At 44.4% G+C, this 13,242-nt stretch overlaps 2 protein-coding genes across 10 annotated transcripts in view; one reads left to right on the plus strand and one right to left on the minus strand.

The window, feature by feature from the left end:
* Positions 1-11,731, minus strand: part of S100PBP (S100P binding protein) — a 71,268-nt gene extending 59,537 nt beyond the window's left edge. The window contains exons 1-2 of one of the 6 annotated variants that reach the window (XM_073665660.1): positions 11,593-11,731; positions 1,616-3,032 (exon numbers count right to left, since the gene is read on the minus strand). In XM_073665660.1, coding sequence (XP_073521761.1) covers positions 1,616-3,010 — 1,395 coding nt within the window. In that variant the 5' untranslated portion in view covers positions 3,011-3,032; positions 11,593-11,731. Of the gene's footprint in view, positions 1-1,615; positions 3,033-4,095; positions 4,119-4,610; positions 4,701-9,208; positions 9,387-11,592 lie in introns of those variants that run through there. The other 5 variants (XM_073665661.1, XM_073665659.1, XM_073665657.1 and 2 more) reach the window with 5 other exon arrangements.
* YARS1 (tyrosyl-tRNA synthetase 1) overlaps positions 9,269-13,242 on the plus strand; it is an 80,346-nt gene continuing 76,372 nt past the window's right edge. Inside the window, exons 1-2 of one of the 4 annotated variants that reach the window (XM_073665664.1) lie at positions 9,269-9,427; positions 11,382-11,476. In XM_073665664.1, coding sequence (XP_073521765.1) covers positions 11,420-11,476 — 57 coding nt within the window. In that variant the 5' untranslated portion in view covers positions 9,269-9,427; positions 11,382-11,419. The other 3 variants (XM_073665667.1, XM_073665666.1, XM_073665665.1) reach the window with 3 other exon arrangements.

Consider the following 13,242-nt stretch of genomic DNA (forward strand, 5'->3'; position numbering starts at 1 on the left):
TGAGAGAAAATACAGAGGGTTCACCACAAGGTGCAAACTATTAAGCAGACTTAAAAATAGAAAGGCCAGATTAGACTTTGCAAAAAAAATAAAAAATCTAAAGAAGCCAGCCCAGTTCTGGAAAATAATTATTTGGACAGATGAAACTAAGATCAACCTGTACCAGAATGATGGGAAGAAGAAAATATGGAAAAGGCTTGGAGCAGCCCATGATCAGAAGAATAACACACCCTCTGTAAAACATGGAGGCAGTGTGATGGCATGGGCATGCATGGCTTCCAATGGCACCGGGTCACTAGTGTTTATTGATGTGACTGATAACAGAAGCAGCCTGATGAATTCTGAAGTGTACAGGGCTATACTTTCTGCTCAGATTCAATCAAATACAGCAAGGTTGATTGGACGATGCTTCACAGTACAGATGAACAATGACCTAAAACATACTGTGAAAGCAATCCAGGAGTTTAAAGGCAACCTGTCACCAGAAAAAATGCCATGAACCTGCAGGTTAATAACATTATTAACCTGCCCGGCACCCGCACTTAGCTGAACGCTGCAGGGAGAAAATTAACTTTATTCTCCCTGGCAGCATTCTGGTTTCAGTCACAGGAGTGGCGCCAGTGCAGGTTCAGTCACCACCGAGTATAGAGAGCGGTGGCTGTAACCGTGCCCTCGCCCCTAACTGACACTCACTCGGCATTGGGGCTTGATGTCAGACAGGGCTGGGGGCGCGGTGGCTCTGCACATTCAGAGCAGTGGCTAAACAAGTGTCAGCCTCGTCCTCGTGACTGAAACCGGAACGCTGCGGGGGGAAAGCGTTCATTCAGCGTTCGGCTAAGTGTGGGCGCCAGGCAGGTAAATAATGTTATTAACCTGCAGGTTAATAGCGTTTTTTTCTGGTGACAGGTTCCATTTAAGGCAAAGAAGTGGAATACTCTGCAAAGGCCAATTCAATCACCAAATCTCAACCCCATCGAGCATGCATTTCCCATGCTTAAAAGCGGTGGTCCGAAGGTCAAAGAATTTTTAATTTAGTGGCCTTAGCCTCTGCCCCTCGATGACGCTTCGTTTAAGTATCCCAGGATGTACTGTGTCACCACACAGGAAGTAGGGAAAAAAATTTATATAACAGCAGTTAGTGTAGTTAAGGAACAGTAGGAAATTTTTAATACAAGTATATTAGAAAATAGCTGAGATTACGGCACTAAATAGATAGGGATTTAGATTAAAATTTCTGTGACCTTTGGACAACCCCTTTAAGACAAGCCTTAAGGCAGAGACCCCCACAAACAAGCAACAACTGAAGTCCGCTGCAGTAAAGGCCTGGCTAAGCATCAGCAAGGAGGAAACCCAGCGTTTGGTGATGTCTATGACTTCCAGCAGTCATTGTCTGCAAAGGATTCTCCACAAAGTATTAAAAATGAACATTTTATTTATTTATGGTAACATTAATTTGTTAAATTACTTTTGGGCCCCTGAAATGAGAATGGTTTCTGTGACGTGTACTCATCTCTATAACAGTAAATAAAAGAACTGGTAGATGCAGCAACTCAGTGTTCTTTGTATAAACCCCTTTAATTCTGTACTATCCCCAATATGATGGTAAGAAGCCTACCTTGGTTTGAATGCCATTTGCAGTTGGTGCAGTGCTTGGAGTTGGATCTTTGGGGCTTGTAGCTGGATCTTTGGGGCTTGTAGCAGACTTATGGTCATTGTGCACGGCTTTATTTTCTTCAACCTCTTTAGGCTTTTCAAACGCTACAGTTTTTCCAGTTCCCAATGATGCAATGCTCAGTTTTGTCTCAACAGAAACTACAGGGGAAGTTGTGGAAGGCACTTTTGAGGGCTCTGGTTCAGCAGTATAAGGATAATGAGGATCTTTGGACAAGTCTGCTGAGTTTAGGGAAAGTGGAGAGTAATGCTGTGCTGCATCTGATACACTGTTGCATGCAGTATTGGCTGTTAAAACCTGAAGAAACTCTGAATCCTGAGGAGGTAATGTAGAGTCTGATATTTCAGAACTCTTACCTTTAGTGGTGATGGCAGCCAATTCAACACCATTGTCTTCATCTGATGAGAAGGGAGACCCAAGACTTATTGTCAAGACATTATCAATGTCACGATCAAATGCAAAGTCCAGGACCTCACTTCGATTCAGTGCAGCATCAACCCTAGACAAAGAGATGGATGTCTGCAGAAGATGTTTTGGTGAAAACGAATTGGGAGCCTGAGAAGAAGAGACTCCCTTTATGTCCAACAGTGGTGTTGACAGGTCGCTGTCCATCACAGTTTTAGCTGTAGGGAGCTCAACTGGAGATTTCACATTGCAAACACTGGACTGGATTGGTTCACTCACCTCTACTTGGTCTAAAACTGACTTGCAGGGTGAGGGAGGCATTGCAGCATAGTTGCTTATGTCTCCCTCACTGTCTGGTTCTTCAGTCAAAGTGTCAGAAACTTCCAAAACATCCAATGTTATGTAAAGTGAAGCTCCACCATTCGCACCTTGACTGTCTAAAGGTCTAAATGGGTCCACAAATGTAGTCCCCTTATTACAATTTTCTGGCGGCTCAGCAGCACAGCAAAGCTCATCATCTTCCTGCAGCATGATGTCCACTTGATCTGAAGTTAAAGTAGAACAGTCAAAGTCATCCTCATCATCCTCATCACCCGAAGGTTCCAATAAAGAATCATCCTCCTCATATTCCTCTGTATTTTCACTTTGTGAATGCAAGGCTGAAAAACATAGGTGCTGAGTGGCCGAAGTACGGCCAGAGGCAGATGAAGGTGTGCTACAACTAAAGGCATCATGACGTGATCTCTTGGCACAAGGGGTGAGTTCTGTAGCTTCATCTCTTTCACGCTTAAACCCAGTTGCTCGATCATTAACAATACTGATTGTTATCTCTTCCATAGTTCCTGGAAAAGGATCTCCCCAGTCTGTTGAGTACAACAACACTTGCCGCTCAGAGCATACTCCAGGCATGGAAGGATCACTGACTACATTCATATGTCAGGCTGCTCAAGATGTTCTGCAGAAAAAGGCAATTTTATTAATAGCACAACACTAAAAGAATCACATTTTATATGAACGAACATATTTCAATACACTGTGTACAGAATTATTATGTGACTATTTTGACCATATCATAATTTTTTTTTCAGATTTTCAAACTCCAAGCTCTATAAACTTGAATGATTATTGGATGAAGCAGATCATGTGATGTGTATTTGTGTAATGAGGGAGGGTGAGGCCTAAGGATACAACACCCATTATAAAGTTAAGCTGCCTAATAATTCTGCACATTTTCCTCATGCAAAATGGGCCAAAAAATAGATTTAACTGACTCCAAAAAGTCATAAATTGTTGAAAGTCTTAGAGGGATTCAGTACTCTTGAAATTGCTAAGTTATTGGGTTGCGATCACAGAACCATCAAAAGTTTTGTTGTCAAAAACATGTTGAGAAAAAAAAGGGAGTAAATGAACTGCCAAAGATTTGAGAAGAATCAAACATGAAATTAGCAATTTTACCCATTTCTGGACTTGAGACAGCCCCTTTAAATGGTTATACTCATCTCCCCAACTTATTGGACAGGAGCACATTTTGCAAAGACTGGTCAACAGACACCTTTCTAGCCTTACAAGGCTGCAGGCAGAGAACAAAGGGATAGATACAACAAGCTTCCATCAGGGTAGGTTCATATGAACGTATGAAAAAAATAATTTTTCATCCGTATGGTAGGCCGTAAATTTTTGTTTTGACACCTCTTTTTATTTTTAATGGTAAAAAAAATATATATTACACTGAAAGGTACAATTAATTTTTCTATGAAAAGTTTTCAATGGATCCATTAAAAAAGTATGCATTGCGTATGGTGGCTCTATTGCATCAGTTATTTTTTCTCACCCATTGAAATCTATAGGGGAGTCTCAAAAAAAAAAAAACAACAACCAGATGGGACTAAAGCAAATTGTTCCCACACAAAAAATTTTGGTGTGGACTAACACATTGACTAACATTGGTGTGTATGTAGTTTGTTTTCTACATAGACCAAAAAAACATTTATGTAAATGAAACCTTATACCCCAATTACATGAACAAAGCAAACTTCCCCATTCATCACCCTCTGGCGGTACAGTGGTTCAGGAACCCCTGGTCTTAAAAGCTGTGGAAAAGAATAATTTTGACATGTTATTGCAGTTTTATTAATACAAGTTAACCAGTATCTGTGACCATCATTCATTTTCAGACCTCCTGACATGCAGTTTGCAGTCTGATCCAAATTTCAAAATGGTCTCGAGAGGCGTGGGGTGGGGGTGGAGCGTCCCGCTCTGTAATATATGCTGGATGTGAGGTCTAGGTGTATCCCTCATGTATCGGTTGTATGTAGCATGTTTTATGTAGTGATTGCAGCCAGGTATGTTCACCATGCCGTTTCAGAGAACACAGTTTGAAAAGATGGTTGGCACCTATAAGGAGAAACTTGACTAGTCCGGCAAGGCCATGAGTCCAGTTGACTAACAGATCACTCCTTAGGTCTCTCCCATGTGAGTGTATGTCAATCAACTAGAGAGGGGTGAACACATGGCGTTTCAGAGTAACACATACCTGGCTTAGATTTCTGTTGCTCATGGTTCAGCCAACAGGAACCTACACTTGGGGAAGGTGCACACAACGTCTTTTTCAAGTGGATTCCACCTGAAAAAGCACTGTAAAAAATAAACATAATGCACAACAATGTAAAAACGCACAATCAGTCTTTTCGTACTTGTTAACCGCTTCAGAAGGCTTTCACTAGAAAGCTGCTCGCTCACTATAGTTTAAATAATAGAACAAAGACAGCAAAGCCTCTTTGGGTAAAGGACTATCAGTATTTTCCTGAACCAGCATAGACAATCCTTTGCGGGTCTGCCAGAGACTTAAAAACGCTGTGTGCACATACCCTCACCACCTCTCCATTTGCTTTACTCCATGGACACACCCCCTGACGTAGATGGGTGAAACGCGCGTTGGGGTACAGGGCTATAAGCCTAACAGGGCTCTACATTATTACTATGTAAGTTTGCCAACTATACTCTTATCAGATGTATATCTTAGCCATTAAGGAATGTACTGCAATAGATATGTGGGCAGGCAGATTATATACCGTTTACAGTTATAGGAGGTTTGTTGTTCGCCCTCCATTGAGCTACTGTTTTTTAACAAAATCCGTTCTCTTTTCTATTTGATATATTTGCGAGATATTTTATAGCACCATTTTCCTTTTGGTTTATCTCTTTGTCTGTAGCTTAATTATTGGGCCCTGATACATGCAATAAGCTGGCAGTAAAAAGACAACGGATTCGTTACATACAACCCAATCAGCAGCCGTTTACAAATGCCAACGATCATTCTGTGCCAATAGGATATCATGCTATTGGCAGCACATCACCAGTTTACAGTAGCAATGAGCTGCCGATAAAGATTTTTAAGCCTCTTTGAAAATCATCACACTTGACGAAGGACCCTTCTGTTCATTCACCAGGTGTTTTCCGGCCTGTTTATAAATGAGTTTATAGTCAGGAGCGAGCATTCCTACAATAACATTCAAATAGACAATTAGATACAAGATTAGTGTACAAACCCTGAATGTTGGATTTACACCATTAGCCGTTAAGCGACCACCATGCCGCCCACTGGTTTTGCATGTCTCGCTCACTGGTGATTAACAGGCCTGAGTGTCTCTGCAGGCAGTGCTCATTTAAGGCAATCAGGTTGTCAATCACCAGCGAGGGAGTAGGGGACCCGCTAAACAAAGGCGGGGCAGGTTGCACTGATCCTCATGGCCACACCAGGGTGCACTGTGGACCCCAATTAGCATATGTCATTAACCTTAAGTTTCTGCAGAACAGAGGCAGCGATTAGAGCACTAAACATGATTTTTATAGGGGCGATATTCCCTATAAGAGCAGGTGCTTAGCTTATATTGTGGATGAGAAGAATATTTGCATACAACAAACTACTTCCCCATACTTGTCATCAGGGACATTCCCATGAAGCGTGTCACAAAGGGTTTAGTAAAACCACACTAAAAAGAGCATTGGAGGATCCTCCTTAGGAGGGGCCTAAATGCTCCAAAATCTGCAGCAGAGCAGACAAGGAGTGCAGGGGAATTTCACCCGATCAAAGCTGATGCCAACCATATACCTGTTGTGCACACAAGGTTGAAGTTGGCTTCTTAGTCAGCAATTTTTTTTCCTGTTTTTTTTTTTTTAAACAGGTTTAACAAAAAAAACAAAACACAATACTAAAATGCAATACAGCGAGGTGCCCTGATGTGAATACCCAGATAGTGATGACCCACGTCTAATTCAGGTCACTAAAGCCTTTTCCAAATGTGTTCTGGGCATCAGAACTGGCATCAAAGTGGACAAATAGCTAATTTTCACAGATTTTCAAATCTAGAAGAATTGGCCATTTGCCCACTTTGATGGCAAATGTGATGCCCAGAACCCACTTGGACCAGGCTGCAGCAACCTGAGTTTGATGTGAGGCATCACTATCTATGTAATGATGCTGTGAAATCAGGGCCCAAATTCATTTAACCCCTTAAAAAAGTTACTTATTCAAAATATGGGAGAATTGGCTACTTGCCCACTTTGATGCCAGTTCTGATGCCAAGAACCTATTTCGGCCAGGCTGCAGTGAGTTGAATTAGATGTGGGGCATCACTTTCAGTGTGTCTACATTGTGAGATCAGTGGCCTAAAGTCATTTAACCCTTTCAAGAACGCCCTAAGGTACCCACTTTGATGCCCATTTTTGTGCAAATTTTTAATTTTTTGTAGCAGCTTTTAAGTGTATTCACATCAGGCCACCTAGCTGAATTCTATTTTATTATTGTGTTTTTTGTTGTTAAATCTGTAAAAAGCAGAAAAAAAAAACTGCCAAGAAACAAATTTCAGCCCCAAATAAGAAACCAACTTCAGCATCATGTTGTGCGCTGTGTATGAGCTCCTCAGCAGTCACCCCTATATGTAGGATCACCCCATATTGCCCTGCCGTGTCTAATTATAGGCTGTAGAGGGGGGAGACCCCCAACAGGCACCCGTGTATGTTCAGTGGGGTCACTCCATATTGTCCTGCCGTGGCTATTTATAGGCTGTAGAGGATAAGACCCCAGCAGGCACTCCTGTATGTACAGTGGGGTCACTCCATATTGTCCTTACATGTCTAATTATAGGCTATAGAGGGGGAGAACCCCAACAGGCACTCCTGCATGTACAGAGGGGATCACCCCATATTGCCCTGCCGTGTCTAATTATAGGCTGTAGAGGGGGAGATCCCCAGCAGGCACCCCTGTATGTACAGCAGGGATCACCCCATATTGCCCTGCCATGTCTAATTATAGGCTGTAGAGGGGGGGGACCAGCAGCAGGCACCCCTGTATGTACAGCGGGATCACCCCATATTGCCCTGCCATGTCTAATTATAGGCTGTAGAGGGGGGGGACCAGCAGCAGGCACCCCTGTATGTACAGCGGGATCACCCCATATTGCCCTGCCATGTCTAATTATAGGCTGTAGAGGGGGAGACCCCCCCCCCCCCAACAGGCACCCCTGTATGTACAGCGGTTTCACCCCATGTTGCACTGGCATGTCTATTTATAGGCTGTAGAGGGGGGAGACCCCCAACAGGTACCCGTGTATGTAGAGTGGGGTCACCCCATATAGTCCTTACCTGTCTATTTATAGGCTGTAAAGGGGGAGGCACCCCTGTATGTACAGCGGGGTCACCCCATATTGCCCTGACGTGGCTATTTACAGGCTGTAGAGGGGGAGACCCCCAGCAGGCACCAGTGTATGTACAGCGGGTTCACTCCATGTTGCACTGGCATGTCTAATTATAGGCTGCAGAGAGGAGACCCCCAGCAGGCACCTCTCTATGTACAACTGGGCACATTTTGTCCTTACATGTCTATTTATAGGCTGTAGGGGGGGGGGGGGGGGACCCCAGCAGGCACCCCTGTATGTACAGTGGGGATCACCCCATATTGCCATGCCAGGGCTATTTATAGGCTGTAGAGGGAGACCCCCAGCAGGCACCCTTGTATGTACAGTGGGGTCACCTCATATAGTCCTTACGTGTCTATTTATAGGCCGTAGAGAGGGAGACCCCCAGCAGGCACCTCTGTATGTACAGTGGGGTCACCTCATACAGTCCTTACATGTCTATTTATAGGCTGTAAAGAGGGAGACCCCCCCCAACAGGCACCCTTGCATGTACAGCGGGGTCACCCCATATAGTCCTTACATGTCTATTTATAGGCTGTAGGGGGGGGACCCCAGCAGGCACCCCTGTATGTACAGTGGGGATCACCCCATATTGCCATGCCAGGGCTATTTATAGGCTGTAGAGGGAGACCCCCAGCAGGCACCCTTGTATGTACAGTGGGGTCACCTCATATAGTCCTTACGTGTCTATTTATAGGCCGTAGAGAGGGAGACCCCCAGCAGGCACCTCTGTATGTACAGTGGGGTCACCTCATACAGTCCTTACATGTCTATTTATAGGCTGTAAAGAGGGAGACCCCCCCCAGCAGGCACCCTTGTATGTACAGCGGGGTCACCCCATATAGTCCTTACGTGTCTATTTATAGGCTGTAGAGGATAAGACCCTCAGCAGGCACCCCTGTATGTACAGTGGGGATCACCCCATATTGCCATGCCAGGGCTATTTATAGGCTGTAGAGGGAGACCCCCAGCAGGCACCTCTGTATGTACAGTGGGGTCACCTCATAGAGTCCTTACGTGTCTATTTATAGACTGTAGAGAGGGAGACCCCCCAGCAGGCACCCTTGTATGTACAGTGGGGTCACCCCATATAGTCCTTACGTGTCTATTTATAGGCTGTAGAGGGAGAACCCCAGCAGGCACCCTTGTATGTACAGCGGGGTCACCCCATATTGCCCTGCTGTGGCTATTTATAAGCTGTAGAGGGGAGACCCCCCCAAGCAGGCCTGCAGTGCACGCAGCACGACCCCCACGTGTCTGCTGACAGGCAGACCATGTGCAGTATCTCTTCTGTTGCACACAGTGTATCACACTGCGCCATTACTAGTATCTGCCCGAACCAGAGCCCTTCCCGCCCCCCACTGACAAACTTTGATCAAGTTTCCACAAACTCTCCGCCAACTCCAGCTCCGGAGCAAACCCCGTTAGTTCTCACCGCACTATGACTGCTCGGAGACAGACTGCCTCTACTAGCGATGACGACGGCATATCATTACCGGCTCTAGCCGCTCCATGCTGCGCCTTTAAGATCAACATAAGCACATTACCCAATAGGAGCGGCCCTGCCAGTCGAGCGTCGAGCTCATCGATCTGAACGTCTGACGCAATCAGCGGCGACTGGGCACTGTGGGCTCGTCTTGTAACACGTGTACCGGTAAGAGATTCGCTATTCCGGGGGTCGGGAGGGCGGAGGGTTCCCGCTGTCAGTGCTTGTGTATATGGATCCGAACTGGAGAGTCTGATAGACAACTGTGCAGGTGTGAATGGTGACATACTGTGCGTTAGAGGCCATGGCTGTGTTATACTGGATGTCTGCAGTGCTGGAGCTGTCCAGCCGCATCTGATGGGCTGTCATGGTGGATCCCGGATGGCAGCTATAGGCCGTGCTGGCCCAGATCTGCTGCAGCATATATGTCTACTGTGGCCCCAGGGCAAAAAGGGCCTGGCTCTCTGATGTCTACCTTGGCCTCCTAGACAGATGTCAACTAGCCACGGACACTCACGGTGAGGTGTTCTAATCAAGTAGTATATAAATGTATGTATATCCATCATGCATGGTGTCATAGTCATATGAAATAACTGGGCATGGTGGTCCTGTCGGACCTCCATACAGAGACACACTGTTATAAAAGGGGGCGGAATGGTCCCCTGAGATCCCTTCATTTATAGATCAAAATTGAATGTTTGTTGTTGTTTTTTTATGTGAAATATTTCTTTTTTTAGGGGCTACAGAAAGCCGCCTACATGAATGTACAAGTGGTTTAATTTGAGTCCTGGGGTGACTCGCTCCCTTCATACACTTCCCTTTAGATAAGACCAATGTGTCAAATGTATTGTGACTTTTTCATGCATGTTAAAAATGGTTGTAGCATAACAAATTGTTTTTCTTTACGGCACCGATGATCTGACTAGAATATGTGACTTTTTTTTTTGTGGCCGTTATTCAATCATGCTGTCATCAGTATGTTGTACTTTACACCAAAAGTTTAATCGTGCCCCTTTTTCTTGTCCTATTGGCACAGGTGCTTAAAACGATATAATAAATGAAATGTCATAGGTAACGCAATGATACATGTCCACTACTGCTTGCGCCAATCGCTGCCATACTAGTGATTGGTGCAACCATAGAAAGGCTCATGCAGTATATCACCACATCTGTCTATACTACCACCCCAGCCTGGCGTCACCAGCCACTGCGGCACCTCGCGGTGTGAGAAGCGCTGCTCTATCCATTCTAATAAAAGACTTCAATGTGATTTCTGACATCAAGGCAAAAATACTAATATTGCTGTTTTCAGAACCTGTCAGTGACTTTACTTGTATAGATCCTTTCCACCATGATGTATGGCATGAAAAGACCTTTGCAGAGTCTTCAGTTAGCCAGCCATTGCTTGATGTGGATGACGCCTCTGATGTCATCTACAACTGCTGTACCAGAACTGGTATATGCATAGTGGGTATTTCCTTTTTGAGGGGCAGAAGAATCATTAACATTCTATGATTGACTGCCCATAGCGGCAGAAGCTGGCCGGTGTCCCCATGAGATGGGGACCGGCACATTAGCAGAATAACAATGCTTCCTATGCAAACACAAGGTTCTCTACTGGAGCAGCTTGTGGATGACATTGCGGTCATCATCAACATCAAGTAAGAGAACATGGGCTGGCATAGTGACACTTCTGCCAGATACATCCAGTGGTTAACGCTTTTAGCATGCAGTTCAGAAGGTTTTTAAACTAAGATAAGACAGATTAGAATGCTATTGTTATTAGAATGCTATTGTTACATTATACATCGTTGTAGGAGGGTTCTTAAGGATAAAATTTGGTGACCGTTTCCTTTTAACTGATACCATCAGCGGACAGGCTTTTGTAATATTATTGACAACCAGAACCTGCAGATGAATTTGCAATTACCCACTAAAGGTCGTGAGATGGTGTTCGGCAGTTGTAGTAAAGAATCACATATGTTGCGGGACGCTTTAATATTTTAGAATTTGAGCTGTACTTGTTGGGAAGGTGTGTATGATGCCGTAGGCTGAAGTGTTGTGGGGCTTATTGTATATGTAAATAAATGTTATTATATAACATGTTTGTTTTTTTCTCCAGCATTCTTATACTAGATCGGGCCCATTAAACAAGTCAGAATGGGTGATTGTCTAACTCCTGAAGGAAGGGTAGAGCTGATTACACGCAACCTGCAAGTAAGTACATCTTACATAGTAATAAGATGACTACTCTTTAAAGTAACACAATGATTGTATTTTTATTAATTCTTAAATCGATCCCCCCCTATTTTATATAATTTATCAAAGATTACCTTATTTAGCTGTTCACATCAGTCTGAAAATTCATGGTTTCTGTCTCTTCTGCTGGTTCGTGCAATCTCCGAGACCCTCTAGAGAATTACGCTACTTGACTTTATGTTCTGTGGGGGGAGGGGTGATAATATATCAGCCACCAGAACTTCCTGTACGATGAAACTACATAGATTGTAGCATACAAGTTCTCCACCAGGGGGGCAGAAACTCTATCACAGTTATCCATGATGACTAAACTCTTGTCACACAGTTAGATCACAGCTCAGCTTATCTGTGAACTTATAATATTTTGGTCTCTTATGTCTTTAGAATGTGGGAGGAAACCGGAGAACCCGGAGGAAACCCATTCAAACACTGGGAGAACATACAAACTCCTTGAGATGTTGTCCTTAGGATTAATAGCCAAGCCTAGAGTAGGAAACTAATTTTCCCAAGGGCCACATGAGAGACCATGAGGCGGGCCGAATTTAATTCTGCTCATTGTTATGGTTTTATAGTTATCTTTTTCCCGTAATACTGATCAGAATTAAGCCTGTTGACTAACTGCTACTACTAATATATGTTATGATAGGGCTTATCAGTTGCAGCTATTCAAAACCATATAATTTACGCCGCATTTTGCCCAGATCCGGCATAGAGGAGTAAGGCCCCTTTCACACTGCGCTCTTGCCCACATTCAGTGGCCCCGTCGGGGCTTGCTCCCCAACCCTCTCGCAAAACGTGTTTTGAGCATATGCAATGGGGCCACTGACTATAATGGTGCCGATAGAGTCAGTGTGCTCTGTCGTGCATAATTTTCGGGCGTGTACGCCTACTGGAGGTGGACACTCTGGCATAGTAGACTTCATCAGGTAGGCGTATGCAACCAAAATTGATGCACGACAAAGCACACGTTGACTCTGTCGGCACAATTATCGTCTATGGCCCCGTTGGCGTATATGCCTGAATCCCGTTTTGCGGGGTGGGGGTTCGGAAGCAAGCCCCGGCGGGACCAAGAAACGTAGGCAAAAACGCAATGTGAAAGGAGACTAAAATCTAGAGTGAGATCTGGGAATCAAGGATAAAGACTGAACTCTACATACCGTAAGTAAATACACTAAATACAGAAGACTGAGTCAAAATTTGAGAAGTTGTGGGCACTTTAGATTGATGAATTGGAAACTGCCGTAACAGAAATAATGAGATACTGTCTGGGTTGCTATATGTGCAAATTATCACTGCTTTGCAGATGTGCTTTAGTTGGCTCATGATGGGAGGTAGGCTAGGGATGGCATGTTCGGGGAAGTGCTGTATATCCAGGGAACAAGATTAGAATACAGTTAGACCCAGAAATATTTGTCCAGTGATGAATCTTCGTGATTTGGGCTCTGCATACCACTAGTTTAGATTTAAAATGAAACAACTCAGATGTAATTGAAGTTTAGATTTTCAGGTTTAATTTAAAGGGGTCACACTTTGTGTGACTTCAGACTTATGAATCCCCCCAGCGCACGCACTGTATTCTGCGGGGATTCATCGGTTTCAGACCCAGTAACGGTGTGAGTGAGTTAAACATACACCCCCCCCCTCCCCCACCCCAGCCAGTGGATGGGACCTCGCTCCATACACTTGTATGCAGAGAGGCCGTGCCTTCTAGTCGGTCATGCCCA

Source organism: Phyllobates terribilis, unplaced genomic scaffold (genome assembly GCF_046119375.1).
Source record: "Phyllobates terribilis strain yellow unplaced genomic scaffold, ASM4611937v1 Scaffold_2__4_contigs__length_985480577, whole genome shotgun sequence".
NCBI lineage: Eukaryota > Metazoa > Chordata > Amphibia > Anura > Dendrobatidae > Phyllobates > Phyllobates terribilis.